This window comes from Theropithecus gelada, chromosome 18 (genome assembly GCF_003255815.1).
Source record: "Theropithecus gelada isolate Dixy chromosome 18, Tgel_1.0, whole genome shotgun sequence".
Taxonomy (NCBI): domain Eukaryota; kingdom Metazoa; phylum Chordata; class Mammalia; order Primates; family Cercopithecidae; genus Theropithecus; species Theropithecus gelada.
Window position 1 is genome coordinate 10,581,710 of NC_037686.1, and position 17,244 is coordinate 10,598,953.

At 39.0% G+C, this 17,244-nt stretch overlaps 1 protein-coding gene across 1 annotated transcript in view; it reads right to left on the minus strand.

The window, feature by feature from the left end:
• The window catches only part of SMCHD1 (structural maintenance of chromosomes flexible hinge domain containing 1), a 161,862-nt gene that overhangs the window by 122,153 nt on the left and 22,465 nt on the right, over window positions 1-17,244 (minus strand). Inside the window, exons 4-5 of the mRNA XM_025365383.1 lie at window positions 15,297-15,379; window positions 14,506-14,636 (exon numbers count right to left, since the gene is read on the minus strand). Of these exons, the coding sequence (XP_025221168.1) occupies window positions 14,506-14,636; window positions 15,297-15,379 (214 nt within the window). The remainder of the gene's footprint in view (window positions 1-14,505; window positions 14,637-15,296; window positions 15,380-17,244) is intronic.

The following is a 17,244-nucleotide window of genomic DNA, read 5'->3' on the forward strand; positions in this document are numbered from 1 at the left end:
ATGAAATGAAAGAGATGAAAACCATGACACGAGAAATACGTGACAAATGCACAAGCTTCAGTAACCGACTCGATCAACTGGAAGAAAGAGTATCAGCGATTGAGGATCAAATGAATGAAATGAAGCGAGAAGAGAAACCAAAAGAAAAAAGAAGAAAAAGAAATGAACAAAGCCTGCAAGAAGTATGGGATTATGTAAAAAGACCAAATCTACGTCTGATTGGGGTGCCTGAAAGTGAGGGGGAAAATGGAACCAAGTTGGAAAACACTCTTCAGGATATCATCCAGGAGAACTTCCCCAACCTAGTAGGGCAGGCCAACATTCAAATCCAGGAAATACAGAGAACGCCACAAAGATACTCCTCGAGAAGAGCAACTCCAAGACACATAATTGCCAGATTCACCAAAGTTGAAATGAAGGAAAAAATCTTAAGGGCAGCCAGAGAGAAAGGTCGGGTTACCCACAAAGGGAAGCCCATCAGACTAACAGCAGATCTCTCGGCAGAAACTCTCCAAGCCAGAAGAGAGTGGGGGCCAATATTCAACATTCTTAAAGAAAAGAATTTTCAACCCAGAATTTCATATCCAGCCAAACTAAGTTTTTCATAAGTGAAGGAGAAATAAAATCCTTTACAGAGAAGCAAATGCTTAGAGATTTTGTCACCACTAGGCCTGCCTTACAAGACACCCTGAAGGAAACACTAAACATGGAAAGGAACAACCGGTACCAGCCATTGCAAAAACATGCCAAAATGTAAAGACCATTTAGGCTAGGAAGAAACTGCATCAACTAACAAGCAAAATAACCAGTTAATATCAAAATGGCAGGATCAAGTTCACACATAACAATATTAACCTTAAATGTAAATGGACTAAATGCTCCAATGAAAAGACACAGACTGGCAAACTGGATAAAGAGTCAAGACCCATCAGTCTGCTGTATTCAGGAGACCCATCTCACACGCAGAGACATACATAGGCTCAAAATAAAGGGATGGAGGAAGATTTACCAAGCAAATGGAGAACAAAAAAAAGCGGGGGTTGCAATCCTAGTCTCTGATAAAACAGACTTTAAACCATCAAAGATCAAAAGAGACAAAGAAGACCATTACATAATGGTAAAAGGATCAATTCAACAGGAAGAGCTAACTATCCTAAATATATATGCACCCAATACAGGAGCACCCAGATTCATAAAGCAAGTCCTTAGAGACTTACAAAGAGACTTCGACTCCCATACAATAATCATGGGAGACTTCAACACTCCACTGTCAACATTAGACAGATCAACAAGACAGAAAGTTAACAAGGATATCCAGGAATTGAACTCAGCTCTGCAGCAAGCAGACCTAATAGACATCTATAGAACTCTCCACCCCAAATCAACAGAATATACATTCTTCTCAGCACCACATCGCACTTATTCCAAAATTGACCACATAATTGGAAGTAAAGCACTCCTCAGCAAATGTACAAGAACAGAAATTGTAACAAACTGTCTCTCAGACCACAGTGCAATCAAACTAGAACTCAGGACTAAGAAACTCAATCCAAACTGCTCAACTACATGGAAACTGAACAACCTGCTCCTGAATGACTACTGGGTACCTAACGAAATGAAGGCAGAAATAAAGATGTTCTTTGAAACCAATGAGAACAAAGATACAACATACCAGAATCTCTGGGACACATTTAAAGCAGTGTGTAGAGGGAAATTTATAGCACTAAATGCCCACAAGAGAAAGCAGGAAAGATCTAAAATTGACACTCTAACATCGCAATTAAAAGAACTAGAGAAGCAAGAGCAAACACATTCCAAAGCTAGCAGAAGGCAAGAAATAACTAAGATCAGAGCAGAACTGAAGGAGATAGAGACACAAAAAACCCTCCAAAAAATCAATGAATCTAGGAGTTGGTTTTTTGAGAAGATCAACAAAATTGACAGACCGCTAGCAAGACTAATAAAGAAGAAAAGAGAGAAGAATCAAATCGACGCAATTAAAAATGATAAAGGGGATATCACCACCGACCCCACAGAAATACAAACTACCATCAGAAAATACTATAAACACCTCTACGCAAATAAACTGGAAAACCTAGAAGAAATGGATAATTTCCTGGACACTTACACTCTTCCAAGACTAAACCAGGAAGAAGCTGAATCCCTGAATAGACCAATAGCAGGCTCTGAAATTGAGGCAATAATTAATAGCCTACCAACCAAAAAAAGTCCAGGACCAGATGGATTCACAGCTGAATTCTACCAGAGGTACAAGGAGGAGCTGGTACCATTCCTTCTGAAACTATTCCAATCAATAGAAAAAGAGAGAATCCTCCCTAACTCATTTTATGAGGCCAACATCATCCTGATACCAAAGCCTGGCAGAGACACAACAAAAAAAGAGAATTTCAGACCAATATCCCTGATGAACATTGATGCAAAAATCCTCAATAAAATACTGGCAAACCGGATTCAGCAGCACATCAAAAAGCTTATCCACCATGATCAAGTGGGCTTCATCCCTGGGATGCAAGGCTGGTTCAACATTCGCAAATCAATAAACATAATCCAGCATATAAACAGAACCAAAGACAAGAACCACATGATTATTTCAATAGATGCAGAAAAGGCTTTTGACAAAATTCAACAGCCCTTCATGCTAAAAACGCTCAATAAATTCGGTATTGATGGAACGTACCTCAAAATAATAAGAGCTATTTATGACAAACCCACAGCCAATATCATACTGAATGGGCAAAAACTGGAAAAATTCCCTTTGAAAACTGGCACAAGACAGGGATGCCCTCTCTCACCACTCCTATTCAACACAGTGTTGGAAGTTCTGGCTAGGGCAATCAGGCAAGAGAAAGAAATCAAGGGTATTCAGTTAGGAAAAGAAGAAGTCAAATTGTCCCTCTTTGCAGATGACATGATTGTATATTTAGAAAATCCCATTGTCTCAGCCCAAAATCTCCTTAAGCGGATAAGCAACTTCAGCAAAGTCTCAGGATACAAAATCAATGTGCAAAAATCACAAGCATTCGTATACACCAGTAACAGACAAACAGAGAGCCAAATCATGAATGAACTTCCATTCACAATTGCTTCAAAGAAAATAAAATACCTAGGAATCCAACTTACAAGGGATGTAAAGGACCTCTTCAAGGAGAACTACAAACCACTGCTCAGTGAAATAAAAGAGGACACAAACAAATGGAAGAACATACCATGCTCATGGATAGGAGGAATCAATATCGTGAAAATGGCCATACTGCCCAAGGTTATTTATAGATTGAATGCCATCCCCATCAAGCTACCAACGAGTTTCTTCACAGAATTGGAAAAAACTGCTTTAAAGTTCATATGGAACCAAAAAAGAGCCCACATCTCCAAGACAATCCTAAGTCAAAAGAACAAAGCTGGAGGCATCACGCTACCTGACTTCAAACTATACTACAAGGCTACAGTAACCAAAACAGCATGGTACTGGTACCAAAACAGAGATATAGACCAATGGAACAGAACAGAGTCCTCAGAAATAACACCACACATCTACAGCCATCTGATCTTTGACAAACCTGAGAGAAACAAGAAATGGGGAAAGGATTCCCTATTTAATAAATGGTGCTGGGAAAATTGGCTAGCCATAAGTAGAAAGCTGAAACTGAATCCTTTCCTTACTCCTTATACGAAAATTAATTCAAGATGGATTAGAGACTTAAATGTCAGACCTAATACCATAAAAACCCTAGAGGAAAACCTAGGTAGTACCATTCAGGACATAGGCATGGGCAAAGACTTCATGTCTAAAACACCAAAAGCAACAGCAGCAAAAGCCAAAATTGACAAATGGGATCTAATTAAACTAAAGAGCTTCTGCACAGCAAAAGAAACTACCATCAGAGTGAACAGGCAACCTACAGAATGGGAAAAAATTTTTGCAATCTACTCATCTGACAAAGGGCTAATATCCAGAACCTACAAAGAACTCAAATTTACAAGAAAAAAACAAACAACCCCATCACAAAGTGGGCAAAGGATATGAACAGACATTTCTCAAAAGAAGACATTCATACAGCCAACAGACACATGAAAAAATGCTCATCATCACTGGCCATCAGAGAAATGCAAATCAAAACCACAATGAGATACCATCTCACACCAGTTACAATGGCAATCATTAAAAAGTCAGGAAACAACAGGTGCTGGAGAAGATGTGGAGAAATAGGAACACTTTTACACTGTTGGTGGGATTGTAAACTAGTTCAACCATTATGGAAAACAGTATGGCGATTCCTCAAGGATCTAGAACTAGATGTACCATATGACCCAGCCATCCCATTACTGGGGATATACCCAAAGGATTATAAATCATGCTGCCATAAAGACACATGCACACGTATGTTTATTGCGGTACTATTCACAATAGCAAAGACTTGGAATCAACCCAAATGTCCATCAGTGACAGACTGGATTAAGAAAATGTGGCACATATACACCATGGAATACTATGCAGCCATAAAAAAGGATGAGTTTGTGTCCTTTGTAGGGACATGGATGCAGATGGAAACCATCATTCTTAGCAAACTATCACAAGAACAGAAAACCAAACACCGCATGTTCTCACTCATAGGTGGGAACTGAACAATGAGATCACTTGGACTCGGGAAGGGGAACATCACACACCGGGGCCTATCATGGGGAGGGGGGAGGGGGGAGGGATTGCAATGGGAGTTATACCTTATGTAAATGACGAGTTGATGGGTGCTGACGAGTTGATGGGTGCAGCACAGCAACATGGCACAAGTATACATATGTAACAAACCTGCACGTTATGCACATGTACCCTAGAACTTAAAGTATAATAATAAAAAATTAAAAAAAAAAAAAAAGAAGGTAGGTTAAAAGAAAATGAATGAAAAAGTATATAGCATGAAAACACAAATGAAAAGAAGCTGGGATGGCTATATTAACAGGTAAAGTACACTCCAAAGCAAAGAAAATAACCAGTGACAAAGAGCAACACTACATAATGAATAAAAAGGTCAACCAAGAAGGCACAGAAGGTGTAACAATCCTTGGAGACTTCAATACCCCTTAGTTACTACCACAAAGAAAATTCTGCAAGGATACAAAGAAATGAATAGTATCATCAACCTATAGAATCTAACATTTTCAGAACATTTCTCCCAACAAGAGCAAAATACACCTTCTTTTCAAAGACACATAGAAAATTCACCTACATAGATAACATCCTGGATCATAAAACCCAACAAATGTAAAACAGCTGAAATCACTTAAGAGTACATTATCTAGCTATCATAAGATTGAACTTGAAATCAATAGAAAGACAATAGGAAAATCTGTTGGAACATTTACAAATTCACGCACTTTTAAAACAATCCATGGGTTAAATACCAAGTTGCAAAGAAAAAAAGTAGACTGAACTGAATGAAAAAGAAAATACTGCGTAACAAAACTTGTGAGATGTTGCAATTTGTTTCCCAGAATTATGATTAACCAAAGTCTATGAGCTAATGTTTATTAAGAAGAAAAAATTAATGAGTTCTAAGAATTCAGTTACTACGGCAATATTTCTAGGAAATAAGTTGAAAATATCTTCTGATGTTTTCCTTAAAATATTTCTGGGAAAATATACAAAAGATTAGAGAGGGAGAAGCTCACTGATAAAACACAACATATATACATCAAGTCACACAAAACTAAAGAATTCTCTCCACTAGTTAGAAATGCACACAATCATAAATCCCTTTTTCAATCCAAATGACCCATGCAAACCAAATCTAGGCAACAAATCACGGCAAGTAAGGCTGAGAATATTTATTTCAAGACAGTCTCAGACTTGTGTTAATGAGTCTAGAAAAATTCCTATATCCACTCAAGGACTATATAAATATCCCTTCATGAACATAAATAAAAGTAGAAAAATACAATTTCAAGGAACAGTTTTACACCACAGCAGTCCTCTGGAGAATTAGGAAATTAAGCTCCTTCAGGAATAAATTTACATCAAAGTCCAAAAAAATTTCAGAAAATATCTTAATTCATATTCTTCATACAATGAAAGAGGACACTTAATCTTTGGGAAATTTTGATGGGAACAAAACATAAGAAGTGTTTCAAGTAAGAAAAAGTATCGGGGTCCGGGCACAGTGGCTCATGCCCATAATCCCAGCACTTTGGGAGGCTGAGGGGGGTGGATCACCTGAGGTCAGGAGTTCAAGACCAGCCTGGCCAACATAGTGAAACCTCATCTCTACTAAAAATACGAAATTTGCCAGGCGTGGTGGTGCGCACCTATAGTCTCAGCTACTTGGGTGGCTGAGGCAGGATTGCTTGAACCTCGGAGGCAGAGGTTGCAGTGAGCTGAAATCACACCACTGCACTCCAGCCTGGGGCTGACAGGTGGGACTCTTGTCTCAAAAACAAACAAACAAACAAAAAAAAACAAAAAAAAAAAAGAAGAAGAAGAAAGAGTGATCAGGGAAGATGATCAAATTAGTAAAAGGAACTATCTAAATGATTGCCAGGAAGCCAGGGTAGATAACTATGTATATCTTGAATCTAACAAAGGAGAAAAAAAAATACCAAAATTAAGAAAGCTCCATCTCTAACAAAACTGGCCACCAATCTCTATCAGAGCCTCTGGAATAAATGTGCCAGACACATGGAAATGACCAAATTAAAGTAGGGTGCTTAAATGTTACAAACGTATTCCCTACATTCGAGTAAATACAAATATTAGAAAGTAAAAGCTCATCTTAATTTGCTGAAAACCAATGAAGACAAACCAGCTTTTTCTTTAGGAATATTAGGAAAAATCCTGTTGGGGGTCCATTTCTACAACTTAAAATAAATATGGCATGGGTCACATAGCATTTTTACTTATTTATATTTCAAAAACACAGTTCTGAGTTGAGAGCCTTTTATTTGATGAGCAAGTTGAAAGTGCAGAAAGAGTGGCACTGATCCAACACACACCTGAATCCAGGTATGTGGACCTAACTAATGTCATACCTCTCCCCTACAAAATAATTATACACATACTGTTATAATTATGTTCCAGATATCCAAGTTAACTTCTAAAGTAGAAATTCTTATCGTGCCCAAGTTAGGAGAGAATTTTCTAGGTTTATGTAACATTATATGTCCTTTTTTATTGAGAGACAGAATCTCACTCAGTCGCCCAGGCTGGAGTGCAGTGGTGTGATCATGGATTACTGTAGCCTCGACCTCCTGGTCTCAAGCGATCCTCCCACTTCAGCCTCCTGAGAAGCTGGGGCTACAGAGGTGCAAGCCACAACACCTGGCTAATTTTTTTTTTTTTTTTGAGATGGGGTCTCACTCTGTCACCCAGGCTGGAGTACAGCGGCACAATCTCGGCTCACTGCATCCTCCACCTCCCAGGTTCAAGCGATTCTCCTGTCTCAGTCTCCCGAGTAGCTAGGATTACCAGCACACACCACCACACCCGGCTAATTTTTGTATTTTTACTATAGAGACAGGGTTTCGCCATGAAGGCCAGGCTGGTCTTGAACTCCTGACCCCAGGTGATCCGCCCACCTCGGCCTCCCAAAGTGCTGGCATTACATGCGTGAACCACCGTGCCTGGACCACACGTGGCTAATTTTTAAAAATTTTTTTTGTAGAGGTGGGTTCTCATTATGTTGCATAAGCTGGTCTCAAATTCCTGGGCTCAAGCAATCTTCCTGCCTCAGCTTCCCAAAGTGCTGGCATTACAGGTGTGAGCCACTGAGTCCAGCTTATTGTCCTATACCTTAACAAGGGTTTGAGATACACAAGTGTATGTATTTGTCAAAAATCAGTAAACGAGTGAACACTTCCACAATGGTGGCATAAGGACTTCCAAGAATCTACTCACTGATGAAAGCAATGAGAACACCTGAAAAAAAACATCAAAATCAATCAGCAGCAACTGCTTATGGTAACAGCTGTCTGAGGCAATGAAAACAGTGGAGAAAACAAGAACCTGACCAAAAATATACAAGGAAAAGTTGGGGTATGCAAGGTCTGCAGGGTGTTTTAAAAGCTTCAACATATTCACTAGAATCAGTAAGGTCACTCCCACGTGCAGGGCTAAACACATGTTCAAGAAAGAATTGAGAAGGTCCTAATAATGACCCACCTCTAGCTTACCTTGAGGTTCACTATAAGCAAGAAGTAAAAGTAAGGCAGAGTTGTAAACTCTGCAACATAACACTAAAAACATACCCCACTATGCACACAGAGCCCCTCAGCAAAAGCTGGGAGACTTAGTGGTTCAAGGCATTTAAGATAATGTTTGATCATTAGCTGACCACAAAGCTAACTAATCAGAAACTTCAAGGGTAACACAAGGATACAGACTTAACAGTATTCGTTCAGGGAAACCACGACATAAACAAACAACAGATGCAACAACAAGTCTTGGGGAATGGGGTGGTATCAGATTTCCAGAGTTGCTACATTATATAATAATATGACCAGTTCTCAATAAAAAATTACAAGCCATGCAAAGAGATATTAAAGTATGGTTCACACACAGGAAAAAGAACAGTTGGTAGAAACTGTGGCAGAAGAAGTTCGGCTATTTTAAATATAGTCAAAGAACAGAAACCATGTATAATGAACTAAAAGAAAGTATAAGAAATGTATTTCACCAAACAGAGAGTATCAGTTGGGTTAGAAATCATAAAAAAAGGCCGGGCGCGGTGGCTCAAGCCTGTAATCCCAGCACTTTGGGAGGCCGAGACGGGTGGATCACGAGGTCAGGAGATCGAGACCATCCTGGCTAACACGGTGAAACCCCGTCTCTACTAAAAAATACAAAAAACTAGCCGGGCGAGGTGGCAGGCGCCTGTAGTCCCAGCTACTCGGGAGGCTGAGGCAGGAGAATGGCGGAAACCCGGGAGGCGGAGCTTGCAGTGAGCTGAGATCCGGCCACTGCACTCCAGCCTGGGCGACAGAGCGAGACTCCATCCCAAAAAAAAAAAAAAAAAAAAAAAGAAATCATAAAAAAGAACTGAATAGAAATTCTAGATTTGGAAAAAACAATAACCAAAATGAAAAAACCACTTAAGAGACTCATGAGCAGATTTGAGTTGGCAGAAGAATCCATAAACTTGAAGGTAGGATGATTGAAATTACTTAGTTTGAGGAACAAAAAGAAAAATGAAGTAGAAAGAACAGACCTGTACTACAGAACACCATTAAGTATATGGATAAGAGGAGTCATAGAAGGAAAGGAGAGAAAGAATACTTGGAGAAAAAAATGGCAAAAAAACTCCCAAAATTTGATGAAAAACTTTATTCTATATATCTGAGAAGCTCAATGAACTCTAAGTAGGATGAACCCATATCCACACCTAGACACATCAGCATTACACTGTCAAAAACCACAGACAAAGAGAATCTCAAAAGCAGTGAGAGAAGCAATCTGTTACACAGAAGGGATCCTCAAAAAGATTTAACAGCTAATTTCTCATCAGAAACCATAAAGCCAGAAGGTAGTGAGCTAACATATTCAAAGTGTTGAAAGACAAAGACTGTCAACCAAGAGTTTTTTACCCAGCACAAATAGCCTTCAAAAATAATGGAAAGGCGCCAGGTGTGGTGGCTCACGCCTGTAATCCCAGTACTTTGGGAGGCCGAGGCAGGCAGATCACAAGATCACGAGTTCGAGAACAGCCTGGCCAATATGGTGAAACCTTGACTCTACTAAAAATACAAAAATTTGTCGGGCATTGTGGTGTATGCCTGTAATCCCAGCTACTTGGGAGGCTGAGGCAAAAGAATCGCTTGAACCAGGGAGGCAGAGGTTGCAGCGAGCTGAGATTGCGCTACCACATTCCAGCCTGGACTAAAGAGCGAGACTCCTTCTCAAAAAAAAAAAAAAAGGAAAGATTAAGACATTCTCAGATAAAAAGTGAGGCAATTTGTCATTAGCAGATCTGCCCTAACAGAGCCACTAGACAAGACAGTCCTTTGGGCTAAAATACCAGGATATTAGAAAGTATTATAACTCAAATACACATGAAGAAATAAACAGAAAATAAGGTAGCGGTAATTACATAATTGGAAAAGACAAGCCAGGGGCAGCGGCTCACGCCTGTAATCCCAGCACTTTGGGAGGCCAAGGCGGGCAGATCACCTGAGGTCAGGAGTTCAAGACCAAACTGGCCAACGTAGTGAAATTTCGTCTCCACTAAAAACACAAAAATTAGCCGGGAATAGTGGCATGTGCCTATAATCCCAGCATGTGCCTGTAAGCTCAGCCCAGGAGGCTGAGGCAGGAGAATCGCTGGAACTCAGGAGGTGGAGGCTGCAGTGAGCCAAGATCGTGCCATTACACTCCAGCCTGGGCGACAGAGCAAAGACTCTCTCAAAAAAAGAACGAACGAACGAACGAACGAACGAACAAGACAAGACAGTACAAATGTATTATTTGTAACTCTTCTCCTATCTGATTCAAAAGATCAAGACATAAAATAGTAAGTACAAAACTCTAGTAACAGGGCTATAATGTGTAACGATCACCTTTATATGAAAATAATAGTACACGCAAGTGGGAGGAGAACAAAGCTAAGCAGGAGTGGTTTTTGTATACTACAGATAAGTCGTTGGCATTAATCCAGACTGTATTGTTATAAATTAAGATGCTGGTTGTAATCCCTAGAAAAACAACTAAAAATGTAGATTAACAACTATTGGCTGGCTGCGGTGGCTCACTCCTGTAATCCAGCACTTTGGCAGGTGGATCGCTTGCGCTCAGGAGTTGGAGACTAGTCTGGGCAATACAGTGAGACTCCACCTCTACAAAAAATTAGCCAGGTGTGGTGACAAGCACTTGTGGTCCCAGTGACTTGGACTCTGCTCATTGCAGAGGCTGCAGTGAGCCAAGATAGCACCACTACACTCCAGCCTAAACAACAGAGCGAGATTTGTCTCAAAAAAAAAAACCAAAAAACGAAAAACAAAAAAACAAACAAAAAAAACTACTAAAAGAATATTAGTGGTTGCAAGGAGATAGAAAGTGACCACCACTTAATACAGGGTTTCTTTTGGAACTGTAAAAGGAATTAGTGGCGATGGTTGCACAATTTTGTTAACTCAAAACTACTGAACAGTATGCTTTAATACTGTCAATTTTACGATATGTAAATTTTATCTCCATAAAAGATCAATTCAATTAAGATAAATTTAAGACAGATACAAGCAATTAACTGCATAATATGTGAATTTTACATCAAAATTAAAAATATTGAACCCTAGAAAATAATACGACACTTTCAAAACTAGGAAAAAGTATACCGATATTTACAACTTGTTTTGAACTGTATTAAAAAACCAGATAAACTAATGGTGGGACAGATATATAAGGAGTCAAGCAACTATCAACGGTAAAACCTAGGTGGGAGTATATGGGTATTTCCTGTAGAATTTCAACTTTTCTGTATGTTTTTAAATGTTCATAATAAAATACTAAAGGAAAAAAAACAGCACTGAGGAAACACTCAGATCCAGGTTGTGGACCATTCTACAAGAAAACTAGTCTAAACACTACAGAAAAATTAAAATATTATGAAAAACACAAAAGCTAGGGAAACTATCATAGAATGAAGGAGACCAGACATGACAACAGAAAAAAAAACTTATGAAAATCTTATGTTAAATATTTTTGCACTAATGATAAATTTCTTAGATGTAATAATGATTTTGTAGTTATGTATGAGAATCCGCTTGTTCTCAAAATACACATGCTACAGTATTTGGGAGTGAAATGTCACAAACTGACAGTAGTGTACTTTCAAATGATTCAGAAAAGCAAAGTATGTGTGTGCAAGTGTGTAGACAGATCATAAATGTGACAAAACATTAACAACTGATAAATCTAGGTGAAGGATATAGGGGTGCTAGTTCTTTCATCTTGTCTACTGGCTTGAAATGTTTCAAAATAAAAAGGGTGGGAGGAGGGAGTAGTACCCAGGTAAATGAGTTACGAATATTTCCAAACTGAAATTCTCACGTCTCCCTCTACTCTCCCCGCTATCTACTATGCTACAGTCACAACAGCCTCCTTTCTGTCCTTCAAACAAAACAAGACTGTCACAATTTCAGTCTTTGCTTTGCTGGTGCTTCTTCTACCTGAAACACACTTCTTACAGATCTTTATTTGGCTGCTTTCTTCTGATCATTCAAGCCTCAACTCAAATATAATCTCAAAGAGGCCCTCTTCTCCAACCACCTTATCTAGAGGAGATGTGCATCAGCTCTATTATCCTACTTTTTTTTTTCTAGCAATCCATTCCTTCAACATTACTCTTACATTTTATTCATAGTAATAATAACTGAAATGCTTCCACATGTAATTTTTTGTGTTTACTTCTGTTTCTCTCTCCAATACCACATGAGCTACAGGTCAAGACTGTTAGTTGTTTAGTACTTTTAGCCTGTTCTTGCCTTTCTTCTATAGCCAGTCTTCTATCACATCCATCCTTGTATCCAGAAAAAAACAAATGGAAGGAGTAAAGCAACTGAGCAGAAGCTAGAGGCTGAAGGGGTGTATCTGATGTTGATAGAAATTACAGTGGGTCAAGGAACTGATACTGGACTTAAAAGACAGTATAAGTACCTAACAGCTATAACAACTGATTGTTTACTGACACCAAATCCATAAAGCTAAGACTAAAACCAGCAGCAAAAAGATTTTTGCCAGAAATTACAATTTCCCTAATATTTGGTTAAATTTAAAAGCTTGTGTCGTTCTAAGAACTACAGAAAAATTAGAGTCAATGTCCCATGAATTCAGTTAAGATTTTCATTTCTTTCTACTCTTCTAGTTGATATAACTGACGTTTTTCTGACCATTTTGCCTAATCTACCATCTGTTCTACCTTCCCTTCTACCTAATACTTCTGTCATATGCTAAATCCTATCATCACACTATTAAAGACAGTGGTCTTTGCCTTCTCTCTGGCTCTTTATAAATCCTTTAAATGCCATATATTCAAGAAAATGGTGAAAGAGAATGGCTGCGGAGAAGTCTAGGCCAGGTGCAGTGGCTCACGTCCGTAATCCTAGCACTTTGGGAGGCTGAGGGGGGTAGATCACCTGAGGTCAGGAGTTCCAGACCAGACTGGTTAACATGGTGAAACCCCGTCTCTACTAAAAATACAAAAAATACCCAGGCATGGTGGTGGGTTCCTGTAGTCCCAGCTACTTGGGAGGCTGAGGTAGAAGAATCATCTGAACCTGGGAGGCAGAGGTTGCAGTGAGCCAAGATTGCACCACTGCACTTTAGCCTGGACAACAGAGCAAGACTTTGTCTCAAAAAAAAAAAAAAAAAAAAAAAAAAAAAAAAAGTCTGAGGTCAGGAATGAGAATAACTAACATGACAGCTTCTATAGTTTGTATTTATTGACTGTTTACCATATGCCAGGCTCTGTCCTAAGGATTTTACATGTACTAACTCACTTAGTTGTCACAAAACCTCATGGGATAATATCCCCATTTTATGGCTACGTAAGCTGAGGCACAGAGAAGTAAAGGAAGTTGACCAATGTCACACAATTAGTAAGTGGCAAGGCTAGAATCCAAACCATGTCAAATGACACAAGAGTCTTTGTTTTTCATACTACGTTGTCTCTTACAATGGAACTGTTAAGTCTTTACTAATTTGATTAAAATTTTGAGGGTGCTGAAATTTTAGAAGCAAGAAGACCAATGCGCTAACTATATTAACACATTGAGATTGATCCTTAAATGTGGGTGACTTTTCTTGACAAGGAAAAGAACAAAGCAGGTTATGAACACACAACAACTATTTAATAAGAATGCCAAGAGACTCTTCCCAAGTATGTTGTTAGAAGTACAGCAACATAGCTTAAAATATCAAAAGACTTGTGGGTCAAAGCTCTTCTTACTAGAGTTCCACTAATATCCCAAGGATCTAAATCTTTTTTACATCTGATGGCTTTTAGCATATGTTGTTTTCCCTGTGACATCCTCATTCAGGATATTTTCTACAAGCACATTCTGATATATAACTCCACTAGATTCCACTCCTGAATGTTTTGCAAAAAGAGCTCTGAAAGTAGAGCAACAGTGAGCTCCACAGAACCACATGCAGTTTTAGGTATTTTGCAAATGGTATGAAGTGATTTCTAAAACCCATTTTAAAACCATTCTACTGCTTTAGAGGCTATACAGAGTTAGGAAAGGGGAATTTCGTTCTAAGGTACCCAACATATCAATTCCCACATACCTCAGGAAATGCAAAATGAGCTGTTTAATGGAATGGCACAATATTATATAGTTCTAACTATTTCTAAGTATCAATCATAAAAATTCTATAATATAAAACCTAAATAAACATGTGGATAACAGTAAAACCTCCAATGTATCATATGCATCCAAAGGCATACCAGTTTTTTATCCTTATTAAAATACATAGCTACCCATACAAAAAAAAAAAGGTTTTCTAACCTTTCAAAGTCACCTTGTCTTGTGAATTTTGACAACCTATACACGGCCCAGTTGTTAAGCTGTTTAGAGGTCATTCCTCTTCCATTATCTATCACTGCAACAGCAGGTTTTCCTTGTGTTTCATCAAAAAGCTATGAAACAAAGTAAGTTCAAAATGACAGGAAAAGTCAAATCAATATTTAAAACATGAAAAGTTAAATATGAAAAAAACGATTTAATGGGCTCACTTATACATTACTGATGGAAGTGCAAATTAATACAATTTTCTGAAAGGCACTTCAGCAGCAGTATGTATCAAAAGCCTCAGAATTCTTCATGTCCTTTAGCCTAGAAATTCCATTTCTCAGAATTCAACTTAAGGAAATATTCAGAGACATGTACAAAGGTGTGCAAGAATGTTCATCATTCCGGCATTCCTTCCAGTGGCAAAAATATAGGAAAAAAATCTAAATGTTCAACAATAGAACACAAACTACAGAATTTACATTACAGCCAATAAGCCACTGCAACAACAGTTCTGCAATTGTATTGCAGAACATTCATGATACGGCACATGTTAACAATGTACTGTTAAGGGAAAGTAGAAGATTACAAAAAAGCAAAGGTACATATACATGTATGTATACATACATGCATAGAAAACAACATGAAAAAATTTTAACAACGGATGAAGAGATATCTGACAATTATTTATACTTTTAGTTTTACCTTTATTTTCTACTTTTCTCCAATAAACTTTTATTACTCTTACAAAAAGAAAGTTAAATTGCTTTACAGTATTATTTCCTTACCAATTTGATCTGTATTCTTCTAACCCCAATGTTACGAGAAGTAGCAGACAATGAATTGTCAATTAATTCCGCAAGAGCAAATGCTGCAAGAGATTAAGAAAACATTGCTTAACTTTTCCCTCCCACATACTTTATATAAAAGTTCAAAGAAGAAGAAACTGTCAAGTACCTTAAAGCCAAAGAGCTAGAATTAAAGTATTATCCTGATCCTAATGATATAATACATAATAAAGGCATCATCATCAATCACCACCAGCATCAAAAAAGCAGTCATCAATCAGTACTTGTATGGCACTATACAGCATGAGTCAGCCAGCCATGATTCCTGGCTTCAAGGAGTTTATAATCTAAAGACAGACATACAGACATTAAGAGACAAACAGAAGACCATAACCATAAAATCAAATAGTCTGCGGTATGTAATTACATCATGCACAAGTCCAAAGTAAGCACATTTGGAAATACGGGGCAAATATAAGGTAATATGTGTCTCTCTTTTTTTTTTTTTTTTTTTTTTTTTTTTTTTTTTTTTTTTTTTTGAGACGGAGTCTCGCTCTGTCGCCCAGGCTGGAGTGCAGTGGCCAGATCTCAGCTCACTGCAAGCTCCGCCTCCCGGGTTTACGCTATTCTCCTGCCTCAGCCTCCAAGTAATAGCTGGGATTACAGGCGCCCGCCACCTCGCCCGGCTAGTTTTTTGTATTTTTTAGTAGAGACGGGGTTTCACTGTGTTAGCCAGGATGGTCTCGATCTCCTGACCTTGTGATCCACCCGTCTCGGCCTCCCAAAGTGCTGGGATTACAGGCTTGAGCCACCGCGCCCGGCCGTCTCTCTTTTTTTTTAATTTCCTATACTGCTCATGTGCAAAATAAGTGTCTCTTAAAAGCTAATTTGCATATAGAATTCTTATGACTAACACATTTTTCAAGTGGCAGAATGCATTTGCTCAACTGACACAGAACTGCTATTGATTCACTACCACACCACCAATCTGACATTCAATTTATCACTGGCTCAACACTAACTAATATTCTCCTTTCTTCAAGGTCACTATTCACACTATTTCCTGCTTTTATCCCCTTAGTAAAAAGAAAGGGAACATATCAAATTTACGTATCTTAATTCTGCAGAAGCTTAACCCAACAAAAACTGTAATTAATCCAAAGTAGCACTTCAGACTGGATGTGGTGGCTCACGCCTGTAATCTCAACACTCTGGGAGGCCAAGGCAGGCTGATCACCTGAGGTCAGGAGTTTGAGACCAGCCTGGCCAACACAGCAAAACCCCTTCTCTACTAAAAATACAAAAAAATAGCTGGGCGTGGTAGCCGGTGCCTATAATCCCAGCTACTCAGGAGGCTGAGACAGGAGAATCGCTTGAACCTGGGAGGTAGAGGTTGCAGCGAGCCGAGATTGCACCACTGCACTCCAGCCTGGGCAACAGAGTGAGACTCTATCTCAAAAAAAAAAAAAGAAAAACCAAAGTAGCACTCCAGCAAGCACTTCTAAACACTCCAAGGATAGCTATGTTTATAAACTAATTGCAAAGAAGTTACCACAAATCAGATTATGTACAAGGGTCTGGCTAAGGAAATAACTCCAGAAAATGAAGAAGGGACACTGTAGGAAACGGCAGGAAAAGAAACTTAGGCCGGGCGCGGTGGCTCAAGCCTGTAATCCCAGCACTTTGGGAGGCCGAGACGGGTGGATCACGAGGTCAGGAGATCGAGACCATCCTGGCTAACACGGTGAAACCCCGTCTCTACTAAAAAATACAAAAAACTAGCCGGGCGAAGTGGCGGGCGCCTGTGGTCCCAGCTACTCGGGAGGCTGAGGCAGGAGAATGGCGTAAACCCGGGAGGCGGAGCTTGCAGTGAGCTGAGATCCGGCCACTGCACTCCAGTCTGGGCGACAGAGCGAGACTCCGTCTCAAAAAAAAAAAAAAAAAAAAC